Raw genomic sequence first — 16,518 nt, 5'->3', positions numbered from 1 at the left:
CGCACACACACACACACACACACACACTAACTATAAGTGTAAAGGGGCCAAATTGACCCTGGCAGATTTAGAACCTTGCCACCGCGTGTGCCGGGTGTTTAGTGCTGAAAAACGACTCGTGGCAATGGAAGCAGCCACACACCCAGAGCCAGCCTCATCCTGTGTGAGTTACCTGCGGGGAGGAATGCGAGGTACCAAGTACGGGGGGGGGGGGACAGGGCAGGGTTGAGGGAGTAGGGGAGCAAAGGAAGACAAATCTCTCCCAAAAGGCGCTGGGAAGCGTTCAACTCCCTCCCTCTGCCTTCCCCACTGTCCCCTCCCCTCTCTCCAGGGCCAGAGGAGGGATTGGCAAGTCCTGTCTGTCTGTCCCGCCCACCCTGCGGGTCCCTCTGCGAATCAGCGGGATGCTGTCAGCGCGTCAGTTTCGCTGGCTCCCCTCTGCCAGTCCCGAGCGCGTCTCTTATCAAAGGCACACACTAGCGGCATTGAGTCATAGCATTATCATGGGGACTGTTTGCTTTTCGGGGCACTTCTGTTTGGTCTTCGCGCTCTTATCTACTGGCAGGTTTGCGGGAGGCAACGGGGTCCCAGGTAAGCGAGATCTTTCGCCTGCTCGTTTTTTAGGCTCGGGCTGTGGAAGGCAACTGAGGATGAAGGGATTGCATTTCTTCCCCCTCCCCTCCTATTGCTATAAAGGTATGGGGAGGAAGGGAGGAATGAGACCGATTTTGATTTTTTTCCTGCTAATATAGTGAAGGGCTTGAAAAGTTGCTTTGAGGAGGAATCGTCTTCTGTGGTTAATGATGCTCTTATATTTAAAGAGACATTTTGGAAGGGTTTTTTTAGGTGCTTGTGAAACAGATAACTGTTGCAAGTGAATCTGTATTCTGAGCAAGGTTAGATACTGTATATTTAAAAACTTTCCGTGTCTTCCCATTAACTAACCCAAAGACCTGATAGTACCCTCCACTTGTCTTGTACCTTTTAAATAACGCCCCCTCTTCTAAAATATGAACTTTGCTAAGCTGTAAAATCTCTGCATAGAAACGCTGTAACCCAATGGGAGGGTTATCTGATTTGTTGTTGAAGTTTGATTTTTTTTTTTAAAAAAAAACTTGAGATGGAATTTTTTTAAATCACTTCTTCCAAAATGTAAGAAGGTTGATTATGCAAAAAGTACCATGCCAGGGTAGAAATTGTTGTAACCCAAGAAAGACGGCGTGAACTTTGTAGCTGGGGGAAAGCTCATATTTGGTTTTGCCCTTTTCATTTGACTCATTGGCATTCACGCCTGACTCCCAGGCATCCTCTGGTTGCTGCGAAATGTCCCCCTTGGCTCAATGCAGTTTGAATTTTTGACGGCATTATAAAGAGCCCAGCTGTCACTTTTGCTGATCTTGACGGGAAATGGGTGCCAGTTTAATGAGTCAAAAATATGAAGCAAGGCATTTTTAAAAAGCCCACCCTTCCCTTCTTTTTATGCTTGACTGAATCTGTGTCTGATCTGAGGAACACCCTCAGCCCCCCTACCTCCCTAAGCGAATTCACGTAAATCACAGCTAGATCTGAACTGGCTCAGCAGCTAAAATAAACGAAAGGAAAAGAAAGAAGGAATCCGACTGCAGCAGCCCTGCGTTTCTCAAGGAGGCACAACACGCCGCGTTCGAGAGGGGGAAAAACTTTTTTTTTTACTACTCCTTTTAAAAATAATCAAGAGTCCTTGTTTGCTTGTTCAGATTCTTAAAGGAAAGCGAAGGTGCGCCCTGAAAGCAGCTCTGTCCTTTATTCCCCCTCTTTGCAAAGTTCTCGGATGTGTGCATTGCCACAATATCTGATTATTCGCCTCCCTCCAAATAGCCCCTCCTGTCCCCGGTGACTTTGAAGGATCCTTGTTTCATCACTGGAGATGGCTGAGTGAGCATTTCTGAAACAATTAGCGTTAGGATTTCAAGCTAACAATGCCACTGTTTTCACTTTACTGCACCTTTTCTGAGGATCTGTTAATCTAATTGGCATGAAACAAACTGCACATGGATGTCACTGGATTCCTTCTTGCCTCTGCTCCCCCCCCCCCCCCCCAATCCGCTGCTCCCGTTACTTTATAAGCATAAATCCAAGCTTCACTTTATCCTACTGGGTTGTTACTCAAATAATAAAATACCACTCCTGATCCAAGAGCTCTGTGGTGGTGTGTCTAGGTAGGAAGAGCCAGATGTGCCTACTGCATTAAATTGTGAGGAAATCCATTTAAAGTGTACTCCCACTAAGGGGGATTTTTCTTATTGACATTAAGACAGCAATCAATAACCCATGGCCACTTTCTTCCTTTAGTGCTGAGGCTTTGGAGGGCCCGTCTCAGAAACTGACATTCTTCCGACGGGTCAGTTTCTTCCCGTTCTCCGCCCCGTCCCCCTCTCCCCCCCTCCCCCCCCCCCCCCAGCTTCACTGCCTCTGATAGTCACTTCATGCATTAAATTACAGTAGATAGAGATAGGAAGGGTGTGTAGTTTGCACTGGGTTTTAAAATTTCCCATGTACACCCACAGAACATCAATGCAAGGGTTAGGCTTGTCTTTATGTGCTCTCTTCACTAACATCACCCTCTTCTCAATCCATTCTATCCCTCTGCTCCCTTCCCCCCGCCCCCTCCCAATCTAAGGAGAATAAGGAGAAAACCAGTGCTCATCATTGGAGTGTCTTGGGGCGGGGGAGTTACTTTTTTTAAAGCAATCTTATATCCTTGTTTTAAAAGTTTACACATGATTAAAGACTCTGAAAGAAAAATGTTCAGAGATTGGACATGCATTTTCTTTTAAATGAGTTTTGGGTATGTGTACGTTGCTATTCCAGGTTACTCTTCTCACAGATTTATGGACTTTCCTATGCACTCCCATTCATGGTTTGTTTGTTGTTGTGTTTTACTTTTTGGCTCCTAATAAGAAAAAGGATTAATGTAGTTTGACTGTTCAAATTTTTTTCTTATTGCCTGCTCAGATAGTTAGTTAGTTTAAACTGGTATCTGTTTCTAAATTAAAAAGATCTGTTTTCTGTCAACATCCAAATTTCCTTTCCCTTTTATGGTCCACTTAAATAGTTTCTTACTTTGATTAAACAGATGAATAGAGTTGGTTAAAATTAGTATATACATTTTTTTTCTGTGTAGCTCTATGCTCCTGACAGTGTAGATACAAAACTAACACATGCAAATTATTTGATTCCTAATGCACGTGAAGGATTTTTGAGCCTTTAAATTTGGGGGTGGACTAAAATAGCATTAGAGAATTAAAACTTGGGCTACTTTTGAACAACTAAGAAAAACCCAGAATCAAATACAACAAACCCCTCTCTTCATAGTTAGGCTGTTTAGCTCACTGCTTTTGAATCTCTTCAGTTGGGGTCTCTATGTTAAGGGTTTCTGATCTCTCACTATTGAAACCTCTTATTATATGTTCATTTTGTGATTACAGATGCTGATGAATGTGCAGAAGGGACAGATGATTGCCACATTGATGCAATATGTCAAAATACACCTAAATCCTACAAATGCATCTGTAAACCTGGTTATAAAGGAGAAGGGAAACAATGTGAAGGTAAGAACAGCTCCTCTCTCTTCCCCCTCCTTTCTTATTTGTTTGCTCTGCAAAAGCTTCTGTAAATAGCTGAATTCCACAAACGATTAATGCAGATTTACAGCTGCTTAACCTCAAATCTTGGTGTTTATTGGCAAGCATCCCCTGCTGCTTCTGCTAATTGTTCTGCGTCAACATCATAGTCTGCTTTAAAAATAAAAACAAGCAGAGTTGTCTTGTGTCAAAGACAGTCTGGTTTTAAACAAAAATGTTCCACAAAGTGCACATAGGTGTTTAGTTTTCAGTGTTTTTAAAAGATCCTATTCAAATCACATGATCATAACCCTAGTGGAGAGGAATCTGAGCTTGGGAAAACTCCTAACAGTTTTGCTTGGTACTAAGCTGTGACTTTGAACTGCAGTGTGTGGTTACTCTGTTGTGTGTGGAGGTGCTAGATTGCTAGGCCTTCCTTTCTAATTCTCATGTCCCATAAATAAGTAATGGGAGGGGTAGTTTGGGTACATCTACATAGCACCCTTACCTTGAAATAAACTACACAATTTGAGTAGTGCAAATTGAATAACTTATTTCGAGGTAATTTTGAAACAATTTTATTTTGAAATAAACGCTATTCTGAAATGTCCCTTAACCCTCATGCACGGAGGTCTACAGGGATGTCAGAATAGTGAGCCCATTATATTTTGATATAACAGGCTTGCTCTTAAGACGTGGAACAGCTATTTTAGGATCCCGGAGAGATTCTGAAATAGCTCCGCGGTGTAGACATAGCCTTTCTGACCTAATTGTTATTTCTTTTCAAAATTCCCCACAGTTAAAGACAGGTAGTACTATAAGATGCTCTACTGAAACTTTGGCCCATATACTCCAGTTTCCCATTGCCATCCGTCACCAGTACCAGATGTTTAATATAGGAAAAACTATAGGCAGTTTTGGGCTAACCCATTTCTCCCTACAAAGGTTTCCTCTTAATCCCTAATATTACACATTGGTGTAAACTGTGAAGAGTGCAGGTTTATATATTTTTTTAAGGTTCTTTTTTTAAAAAACATATTCACTATGATCCTTCTCTGTGCTCTTGTTACCCATGGCTTTTTTCATTTAATGCTGATAAGCTTTTGGGGTCAAGAATATCTTATGATAATGGATTTTTCACATCTACTTTGTATATCATGTGACAAAAATATTTCTTCTTGTTAGCTTTGAATTTGTTACTTCTCATTGAGTGCTCGTTTGTTCTTGTGTACATGACAAATTCTCTCTCTCTCCCTTTGAATTATATAATTTACAAAGTTTGGTTAGGAAATCTAGTTGTCTAGCTCTACCTATATTTGTGTTATCAAGAAACTATAAATGTTCCTGAGTTTCTGGAACCTCAACAGGAGCCCGATCCAGCACCTATTGAAGTCAGTGGCAATTCTGCCACTTATTTCTATAGGACAAGAACGGTAATTGAGTAAAATACCTTTGGGGTAGGGGTGGCTAGGGCTCTTACAGTGATGTGTATGTAAAGTGACTGTATCTCTGGGTCTGTGGAACACCTTCCTTACTTGTCCTGTGCAAAACTATGGAATTAGCCCATTTTAAAGCCCCCCTTTTTTTTTTCAAGGGGGCATTTGGCAAGACATGGAGTTTATTTTATTTACAGTGACTTTAATGGTGGCTTTATTTAGTCTTGAAATCAATCCATCCTAAATTTCTTGAGTATTTTGATAGGCATTATAGAAATTAATATTTCATATTGTATACATTCCATCTTGTCTTTTGCACTTCACCAGAGAGCTCACTCTTTTGTTGGCAAGAATGGGTATTCTAGTCACTGTAGGATAAGGGGGTTTCTTTTATTTTTCACTTGTAGTTTCTTAGCAGTTATATAAATTCCTTTCCACATATGTGTTTTTCTAGTGCAGACTGCAACTTTTTAAAAATATTTAGTACAGTCCATTAAAAAGATTAAAGACCTAAAAATGACTTTGCTGAAGTGCACAAAAATTTGAAACCTCATATTATTCTCCATAGACATTCAAAATGTTTGTTCAAGTGTCCTCATAAAGCGTTTTTCTGGCTGTCATTTTTTTTATGTTTTTGGCTTAAATTGACAGACAATAGGAATTTATTTCTATCTCTTAGTGCTGTAGTGTCTGTGAACTCCAGTTTGTTGGAAGCCAGTTTTTCCCCTTGCAAACAGATCAAGAGAATATTTATCCAGCACCATTTTCCTCCCCTACTTGTGTCTTCTACACTTAGAGAGGACCTACTTAATGATATTGCTACAGAAGATGCAATATCCTTAGCATTGATCCTCGTTGCTTGTAATGGCTTTCCACATCAAACATTTCCTAAGCATTAGCTACTCATATTTTAAATTTTGTTCTCTGTTTAATGGTTGACCTGGCTGATATCCATATTTATTTAATGCATATATTTTTCTTTGCCTGACTTACCGTGGCTCATTTAAAAAAGACAGCTTTGTAAGTGGTAAGTATAAATGTCCTTGCAGAATTGTGTACAAAATGGAATTTATATAGGTAATTTTATACTCTAGTATTTGATGGTATTTAGCATCTGTCAAAGTTGATAAGTAAAGTAGGCAAGGCAAACTTGGACATGTTCTGCATGGATGTTAAGTTATTGGTTAATTCAGGTAAATTAATGTAAACTCCCTAAACTTATAATACCAGGATTATGCACGGCATATGATATATAACCTTTGCTTCTGTTAATATTATATTGATTGTTACTATAAGAACATTGCAGCAGTTTTATATCCATCTTAAGTTCTTGTCTGATAGAAAATTGTGTTTGGGGTAAGAGGACAATTTGAGATATTTAAAAAGTTTCCCTTTCTCAAACTTACCAACTCTTAACATGCCCAGAGGTTTATTTTATAATACTTACATATAATGCCTTTTTTTTTGATGAGCCCAAATCACTTCATAATCATTAATTAACAAAAAGTCCTCGATAAGGTGAGTGAACATTATTATACTCTTTTTTATAGATGAGTACACTTAGGATAGGTAGACAGTTCAGGTAAGATCAGATAGCAAGACACTGGCAGTGCTAAATTCTACACCCCTGTCTGCTATTCAACAAGAGTAAATTAACATTGCATCTTGAGGTCAATCTTACAAAAACTACCGAGGAAATATAGAACAACAGCATTCATTGTCAGTAATACATTGCTACAAGACACATACTGCCAGTAGCCAAACTCTTGAAAGGTATTTTGTAAGATGTATGCAGTTATGCCTGTGATAACAAAGATATATCTCCCAGCAAAATATGAATAATAATAATCATATAATAATGTCCACAATGTTACAGTCAGAACTGGAACAATCAATTATTCTGACTCTATAACAGAGCTCTTCCAAATGACTTTCAATCTATTGAAATGTATTACCTATGAAAACAAGATGTCATTTTGAAAGATAACGTTCTGTCTCTCAAAATGTCCATTACAAATGCCAGGGAGAATCATGATGTTTGTGGCTTAACTTTTTTTTAAAAAATACAACTGAGGGCAATTCTGTTAGTGCAGTTACTTTCTCCATTAAACCAGAGTTTACAAAATAAGGTGGAGTTCTCATAACCACAACTGCAGCTCGCGTGTTATAATGAACTCAAGATTTCTGCTCTGTTTAACCATAAACAGAGTTCACTAAAATTGTTAGTATACTCTAAATGGGTTCCACTGTATATGATAGCATTTTTTTACCAGGACCTGCCTTTGATTTTTTTTTCAGTCAATGGAAATTATATTTTTGGGGTTAGGGATTGAAAACCATACTCGAATTGTGATTTATAAAATTTTATAAAATCAGACAGACACCCACATTGCCTACACAAAAATGCAAACTCATATATCTGGACATGAATAAAAAGGTGGGATATTAATGCTAATATTTACCTCGTCTGCAGTAGAAAAAGTGGAGCCTTGCTGGAGTCTCTGCATATGTTGCTACTCTACAAACAAGAGGGTTAGGAGAAATTTACAGTGCAGGAAGAGTCTCTTGAGAACCTGAAATGACCTTTTAGCAATTAGACTGAAACAGTAACTTTTCCTGCTGCTCCTTAATTTTCTCTGGGTAGAGCTCTCTTGTCTGTATCGAGCTCCTCTAAATGTTGATTTTTTTCCCCGAGTCTCAGCTGGATTGGGCTTCTCTTGCTGTCCAAGTTTTCCTAATAAAGGGGACAGATTCCCCAGTCCCTCAGTGTGTGTCATCCTCTTTTCTTCTTCCCAGTTCAACATTTTCTGCTCCCACCCATGCAGCTGGGAAGATAGAAGCCACAAGAAGCAGTTCCTTTGCACTGCTCCAGCCTGCAACTCTGCATCCTCTTTAAATTAACTACCCAGTTTAATGGTGTTGAAAACATGCTTCCAGGATCTAAATATTAAAGCATATGTTAACCACAAGTACCAGAACTATGGCCTCATTCTTCTTTGGTCTGAAGCCAATTCCACTTCTTTATAGGAATATCATTTTCAACATTTTAAAATGGCATGAAACATACGTCCTTTGTGTGTGTTTAACTGTATGGAGCAACTAAAAAGCTCCAATAATAGAATCATAGAATACTAGAAGTGGAAGTGACCTCCGGAGGTCATCAAGTCCAGTCCCCTGCCCTCACGGCAGGACCAAGCACCATCATTCTAAATCATCCCCGATAAATGTTTGTTTAACCTGCTCTTAAATATCTACAATGATGGAGAGTCCACAACTTCCCTAGGCAATTTATTCCAGTGTTTAACCACCCTGAGAGGAAGTTTTTCCTAACGTTCAAGCCTCCCTTGCTGCAATTTAAGCCCATTGCTTCTTGTCCTAATCAATCCCATAAAAGTATCAGTTCCTTCATTAGAGGTGCTAGTATCCATTTTGGATATTATTGATGTTTCCCCTGGGCAGAAAAAAATACCATATGCCATGAAAGATGTCATTGGTTGCAAGAGTCCTCTAGACCTAGTATCTCTAGATGAAGGTGCCATACTTGCTAGCATACAGTTCCAAATGGTAATGGGAAGATATTTGTCTTTATAATGTCAGTGCCTGGGAGTTCAGCTCTGTGGCAATTATAATCAATATTTCAAGATAATTTCCTAGAAGCTGAGTCTTTATCTGATAGCCCATTGAATGCCTTGATCCTATAGCTTATCTTTATCTTTTGCACTCAAGCCTTCATGTTGATATTCCAGCTACCTTCACAGTTGCAAAATCATATTAGTAAAGTGCTTCAGTTCTACCTACTCTTCTTTTGGGTTTCATCTTCTGTGCAGGATCTTGTCCTCTACATCATACATTAGGTTATATTAGGAAGATGAGTCTTCCTGAGAGGAACTTCACTCAAGCTTTCTCATAGGCTGAAAAGCTCTACTCTAAGTTTTCTGACATGCAATAAGCTTTCCCTCTCATTGAGTTCCTTTACTTTTCCAACAGCAATTTCATAGTCATTCATCAGCTGTTATTATCATTGGTCTATGTAGTTGGCCTGACTTTTTTTTTTTTTAACTTCATACAGAATTAAAAAAATATTATCAGTGGTAGTTCCATGATTGGCACATGTACTTTTCAATTTATATAATCCTTCAAATGTGAATTTTGTTCCTTCTGGTAATCGTTTTCTTGCTGGTGGTAGTGAGGGCAACAAGAGCTTTGTCTCCCACTATCATTGCAAAGCCTCTCGAATAGTTGTGTTTCAAGTTCTCACTCTTGGGTCTTCTCAGGAAACCCAAATGGAAGGATAAAGTTTCTGAATAATCAGTCAGCAGCTGTTGCTTCTGATTGATTGTTGGGCAGGCCAGAGTGTGATTTATTATAATAGTGCAGTGTTCTTATACTTGTCCGTTCTAATGTCAATAATTAGTGAGAATGAGCTAGCAGAAAAGAGTGGTGGTAATATTCTGCAAGGAGGGCAGGGACTTTCTCTGAATTTTTGCCTATTAATTGACACATTGCTAATATATTTTCATTCTTCATTTGTGGCTAATTGAATAACTCTTGTGCCAAATTAAATTTTATTTATGCCTCAGTAGAAATCTTGAGTCCCCAACTAATATTGGCACTGCCTTACACTAAGCACTGTACAAGCATGTGCCTTAAAGAGCATACACTCATTCACTCATTTAGTCTAATAAAGTGCTCCCAGACCATTTACTCCCAAGACAGGCTGCCTTCTCATGCAAAAGTTTATAGAATTCTGGGAGCCCAAAATGGAATTTATTTTTTTTTACTACTTTTTTGGGAGAGGAGGAGTAGGTTTGAATTCTTCCAAAGTCAGACTCATTCTCGTATCAAGAATCTCACAGCTTGAGTGTGCTGCCATTTGGGTCCTCCTCCTAAGTGCTGACGTTCTTCCTTTCCACTTAGTTACACATCTCAGTGAGGATTTAGGGTTATGTAGGTTTTCTCAACTTGTCCTACTTTGAGCATCTCTCGGCTGAAGGAAATGTTGTGGGGGGAGGGGGAGAGAGAGTATCCTCTCTCATTGCTGTCTGGACATGTCTAAGAATAAGGATATGGTATAGCTTCTCCTCATACTGGGATTGTCTGTGGGTTACCATGGCCATTGTGCTAAACCCTAGTTGGTTGTCCATATGTAGGGAAAGAATCTGCATTGATGCTGAGTTTTCCCAGGCTTATGATGAAATGGAAATATGTTAATTCTGATATCCATCAATAAGTTGAGGGATTTAGCTTTGTCATAGTCATGGACTTTCAATATAGGCAGAAAAGGGTGGAGCACAGTACAGATAGAGCCTAAACTATTCAGTAAGAAGCTACTTCAGAGTGAGGAATTCTGATTCCTGGAATACAGGTAGAAGTACAATTCCTACCTGGATAAATGTTTGTGAAACAAAAGCTATTATGTGCAATTTATCCTCCATATTGCTGAAACAATAACATCCCTAGTCCTTTAGCCAACTGGGTCTATGTTTACACTGCACACTTATTTTGAAATAACTCATGTTATTTCAAAATAACAGTGTGCGTTTATACAGCAAGCCTACTATTTCAAAATTATTTTGAAATAAGGAGCTTCTTACTCTGACTTCTGTAACTCTCATTTTATGAGAATGAGGTCAAAGTAAAAGTGTTCCTCCGGCTGTGTAGACAACGCCTAAAGCCAGGTTAAGCTATTTCAACTTAAGCCATGCAATTGACGTAGCTGAAGTTGCATAACTTAATTCAACATTAGCCCTACTGCGTAGATGTACCCATAATGATTACAATAACTGACTGGGTATCTAATAAAATCTTTCTGGTGTCTTTTTTTCAGACTTCAAATGGTAGTGGCCGTATCTTAAGTGTCAGTTCCATATCCATTTGTTAACATTAACCTTCCTAGCTACCAGATTCTTTTTCTGACCATTTTTAATTTTACCCCAAAGCCTTGCAATCTCTCCAGCACTTTTTTTTTATAAAGTTTCCATGTACTGCTTAAAACCCTTGCCATATATCAAAATGCCATTTTAAAAATAGGTCTGTAAGTCATCCATATAGTGGTAGGAAGCTGCTGCTGCAACATTGGTCAATCAATGGCAATACAGAGATCCACTCAGGGTTCTCATTTCCCATCTTCTGTTTTGATGCCTCCTTCTGTATCATGTGTTTCACTGCCACAAAAGGAAGAGTTGTCACAATGACTTCTGGGATGCCCCTTGAATAGAATGGTGATGCCATCTCTTCTCAAGACCCCAAGGTTATTTAATCAATCTACTCTCAGCAGATCCATAGTATTGGACCATCTTTACCAGTGACGCCACCTGATGTGGTAACACTGCAGTTGCTCCTTAGTTTCTGAAACATTAGGCATTCTTTCTTGCCTGCTTATGTTTGTGTTCTCTGTCTGCCTTGGAACTGCTCTGTCTGGCTGCTTCAATTTGCTGAAAAGGCTCTTCCCACATTGAATATGCACTGGTGGTTGTTCCATCTCATTACGATAGATAAGCTTCATATCTTCAACACATTCATCCTTTGGGACCTTCCAAATATTGCCTCATTTCAGTCTCAATATTATCACTGCATAGCCTTGTCATTATTGCCTGTAAATGTTTGCTATAGGTAATACTTGGCTTGGTCAGCTGCAGGCATATTATGCTGCTGCAGCTTCTTTCAGCAAATTAAACAGTCCAAAAGGGTTTTTCTGGATTGAGGAACATCTCTGGTCAAATGTTATTAAAAATTGTCTCCATCCTTTTTCTACATATTATGTCTTCAAAATCTGGTATATGAGGATAAGACTGAGCATGTATTTCCCCTATAAGGATGAAGTTTCAGTCCTAAATTTTTAGCCTTTACTATCATTTTCTTAGTCTCTGTACTCTTTCGTAAACTAGTCTTGGTTTGATACTTGAAGCTATAATAGTTTCTCTGATCCGTTCTGATATGGTTGTCCAATAATGTTGAGATCCTTAAGGAGCACTAAGGAACTAAAGTTGTTTCACTTGTAGTTTTACAATTACAGGTAGGGACTTCCATGCAGGGATACCAGGCCTGGGGCAGAAGTGAAGGAATCCATCATTTCCAGGACCACTATACCTGCCAATCTTGCCAGCACATGGGGGCGTGCCCCTTCCCAAAGCATGGTCATTCCAATTTGCTGTCCCTTGCAGACAGCTCTGATTATAGGTCTCCCAACCTGTTACTATATTCTACTTCTTTTAAAGTTGTCAGATAAGTTATTAATAGCATGTCTCTGATTTTGGCATCGCCCTAGAACTCTGGCTCTCTTGCTAGACTGTATCCCCTACATCAGAGATAACTGTTGTCTATTTTGATCAAATAGATTTGCAGCTGGTCAGTTAAGCACAGAAAAAGGGATATTCATTATCATGCTCTTTGCTCTGTGTTAAATTCTCCCATCATTATTCACATTGAGCAGTGTCTCATTCTGTGAGCAGCTCCCCTGATTTCAATAAGGGCTACTTCCAGAATAAAATACTACCCAATATTAGGAAGTGTGTGAGAATGTAGTCCTGAGTGATCAACTACCTATCTGATCTGAGCACAATCTCTCTGGTTTCTTCTTCCTGCTGATCCCTGTTAAGTTGAGAACATCATGTATATCTCTTGTTTAAACTAAAAAAGGTGTCTCTTGGTATCCAGTCTACACAACATGCTTTGCTGAAAGAGTCAATGCAAATGAAGCATGGATTAGCATTGTCTCTTTCAGGCCAGAGAGGCATAAGGATCTTGCGCAAAAAGGGTTTTTTTGCACAAAAAACCCTTGTGCAAAAATGGAACGAGAGAGAGTATGCAAATGAAGCACAAGAAAATGCTAATCCACACTTCATTTGCATACCTCTTTTGGAAAACCATGAAGTGTAGCTGTAAGGTTTCCTGTTCCTCTGCAATTTTTTCCCCTATCTTGCAGTCTTCTACAAGTGTCTACCTCCCAGATTTTCCATGAGATGAATCTCATGGGGTTCATAAAAATTTCATGAAATTACTGGAGGCTGGAAGGAACATACAAGCACAGAAATGCTCTTTTGAGAATCTTAGTGGAACTTGATTGCAGTGCAACTGAAACAGCCACGCATGGTAATTTTTCTTTTGCTTTTCTTTTTTATTCTTTGAGCAGGGCTCTCCTTCCATTCAGGGTTCTTGAGCCCTGAATTTACTTTTTTGGATTGATCTGTTCTAACTATTCCACTCCATGTGAATCATGTTCAGATCCTCTTTCCAGACCACAATCCAGTCTTCCCACATTCAGTGCACCACTGTGATCTGCCCAAAGTGAGCCACAGTGAACAGCTTCCCCAGTGGCTTGGTTTGGAACACTCCCTTTTTTTTTTATCTTTAAACAAATTATTTTTCTCCTAACATTTTTTTCAAAACTATGTTCTTGAATATGAATATCCTCATGCTCTACTATACCCTAAACAAATATTAGGAGTAGGAATGTGGCCTTATTTTTCAACTGCCCTCCACCTATTTGTCAACGTGGAAAAATATATTTTCCAAGAGCACTTCTCTAAATAGCTATTAAGCTCCCCATTTGCAGATATTGAATGTACACCCTAGGAACTTTTTCAGATATAAATAGCTGGACAAATATTGAGCTATCAAATCCCAAGTATTCAAAAGATTTTTGTTGTTGCACTTAGATATCTGAAACATGCTGTCTATCTTAACAACATTTTTCTGCATTTCTCCTTTTAGTTTTCTCTCCACTCCTCTTCTCCATTTCCCATTCCACGAAGGATTCCCTTGCATTCCTTCCCTATCATATTGCCCCTAGTATTCCTCTACCTAACTGGCCCCCAGCCTGCACCTTGCTCTCTCCCATGTTATAGTCATTCTGGTCTCGCTCTCTACGTTTTCATCTGCTTCCCTTGTATTCTGTTCTCACTTCCCTGGACCGCCCCCAAGTCCTTCTTGTCTCTTCCATTTTAAGATTTTCTCTTACTCTCAACTAATGATGCCCATAATGTCACCTTCTGCCCTGACTGGGGTTTCCTTCCTTGCTTTCTTTCCTACCCCAAAAAGGAGTTTTTGTTGCTAGGGGAGTAGATTCCCTTTTATTAGGCCCCATGTTTCCTCACATGGGAGGCCACTCTTGGGAGTGGGTGGGAGGCCAGGTCCCTTCTTTCCGTGCTCTCCAGGTGGCCTCCTCTTTTCCCACATGCTCTTACAGGATGGATGCTATTGGAGGGGTGGGATGCACGCACATCCAGGGCTTAATCCTTTCTTTTGCAAGTTTTCGATGGTTGCAGGCAGTTGGGTGGCTCTCTTCTCATGATCTATTGTCCACATTTACAAGTTGGTGAGAGCTAACCGAGCAACTAAAAGAAATAGCAGATTGTCATTTTCTGAGGACCAGCATTAGAGATGGATGAGACACATTTTGCAAGAGGCTTTCACAGATATTTGCTCATTGAAGAGGAGCGGGGAGACACAGGATTCTGCAGGCCCATTGCAGCCTTTGCATGGGGGTGCTGTAATGGTGTCAGATCCTTCTGCACATTTTTTTTTCAAGCTTGACCACTTCTGCTCTGCCCCCTTCACTCTGACCCTATCCCACTCATGTCTCTTCTCCAACCCTTGATCCTCAGCTTCCATTCCATTTCCCAGATCAGAGTCCCAGCTGGTCCCCCAACCCACCCACACTGTAGTCCCCGCCAGTGTTCCCTCTAAGATGCACAGCTTCACAGGAGATTAATCAACCTCACCCAGTCACAGGCTCAGGGCTGCATGCATGCAACTGACTGATTGGGCGGGGATAATTAATCACCTGTGTTGCTGTGTTACTGTGCATCTTAGAGGGAACACTGGTCCCCCATCTGACCCTACTCCATCTGCGGTTTCACTCCTTTCTTTTCCTCCAGAATGGCTCCCATCTCCTCTGCATTTTAGTCAGGAAACTTCTTCAGTGCTGCCTGAGCATCAGCAAAAAAGGTCACTGAACACACAGGAGAGACATTTTCCCTCCTCTCAGTTCTGCTGCCAAACCCACCCCAGCCTGGAGCAGTAAGGACAGGGTAAATCTTGCTTTGTCCTATAGCCCTCGACTACAGGGAATGTCCTTAGTTAGTCTGAGGACTAATCTGTACCAGAGTGACTACAGTGGCATGGCTGTCCTGATAGTGCTGCTAGTGCAGGCGCTCTGTGCTGACAGGAGAGAACTCTCTACCATTTGCACAATTACTCCACCTCTCCAAGCAGTGGTAGCTGCATCAGTGGGAGAGCTTCTCCTGCCAGTGCAGCACTGTCCACACTAGTGCTTTGGTCCGCATCATTTCTCGCTTAGGGTGTGGCTTTTCCAGATCCCTGAGCAACCTAAATTATACCAAGGAAAGTGGGAGTATGCACCAGCCCTTGTGGGAACTATGTATGCACAGTCTGGTCAGCACCAGGAGCTGGGAAAAGCTAAAGCATCTTAGTGAGAATGGAATAGAGATTTTTATCTGCTAAGATCTAAGAAGTCTCTAGTTAACACGCACAAACTGAGATTATCCAAATTATTTAGTTAAATGGGAACAGATTTTCATGGGGATGACAAAAGGCCAAAAGATAAGCAGGCCAAATTGAAAGTCCTTGTTTCAAAGCCAGGGGATAGTAGTGCAATGTAAAGAAATGGTTGCCGGAATTTTTTAATACCATCAAATAAAATAACTTTTTCCTAGTCTAATTCTTGGAAGTGGCTGAACTGATTTGTCTGAAATTTTCCAGAAATAGTTAGCATGTGTCAGATACCTGCAGCATGCAAAAGTTCAACCAAATAATTAATGTTTGGCAAAGTTATAAGCAATGGAAAGCAAGGTCTTGTAATGGTAAATGTGAGGCAACCTTAAAATAGATGGTGCTACCAGCCCTTCCTGTATTTAGGTTGCAAAAACACTTAGGACTTCTAGTATTCCGAACAGAAGAAATACGTCTCCATGGTATTTGTGTTACTATTTTGTTCAGATGCCCAGATTCAGAAAAGACTTGCATATGTGCTTAGCTTGTAAGCAAAGGTCTTTTTAAGTGATTTCTTAAATTGGGGATATCATATTTATATTTTACTATTGTAGTGTGTCCTCCTTCAGAGGAAGTTGCTAAAGATAAAAGCTCTTCTCCCGGAGGTGGGCGGGCTTTTTGGTGGGGGGAAGATAAGGTAAGGCCCTGATCACACAGACTCTTAAACATATTTAGCACTAAAGAATGGAGTAGTTCTGTGAAGTCAGTGCAGTCTGCTGCTGTGAATAACATCAGATTCATGACCAAATTCCCATATGTATTGCCATTGCATTATTGCTCAATCAGTGATTCTACCAGAGATGTTAATGAATTCACAAAATGCACTAGATTACTTTGTTTCCTGCCTTTAGTTTATTAGGTAAACAAACTTTGTGTTGGGTGTTGACATGAAAATCGGCTTGATTTTTTGTTTTCATTCACTACCTCTGCCAATACAATTTAAAGTGGAGATAACCTAGTAATTTATT

General features: G+C 40.0%; 1 protein-coding gene across 8 annotated transcripts in view; it reads left to right on the top strand.

Moving 5' to 3' along the window:
* The first annotated feature begins 404 nt into the window (after positions 1-404).
* SCUBE1 (signal peptide, CUB domain and EGF like domain containing 1) overlaps positions 405-16,518 on the top strand; it is a 294,385-nt gene continuing 278,271 nt past the window's right edge. For 4 of the 8 annotated variants that reach the window (XM_006127719.5, XM_006127718.5, XM_075899450.2 and 1 more), the window contains exons 1-2: positions 428-591; positions 3,468-3,590. In XM_006127719.5, the coding sequence (XP_006127781.3) occupies positions 504-591; positions 3,468-3,590 (211 nt within the window). In that variant the 5' untranslated portion in view covers positions 428-503. Of the gene's footprint in view, positions 592-3,467; positions 3,591-16,518 lie in introns of all 8 variants that reach the window. The other 4 variants (XM_006127715.5, XM_006127713.5, XM_014575791.4 and 1 more) reach the window with 2 other exon arrangements.

This window comes from Pelodiscus sinensis, chromosome 1 (assembly GCF_052426305.1).
Source record: "Pelodiscus sinensis isolate ZL-2025 chromosome 1, ASM5242630v1, whole genome shotgun sequence".
Lineage (NCBI taxonomy): Eukaryota > Metazoa > Chordata > Testudines > Trionychidae > Pelodiscus > Pelodiscus sinensis.
This window is presented reverse-complemented; position numbering and strand designations above follow the sequence as displayed.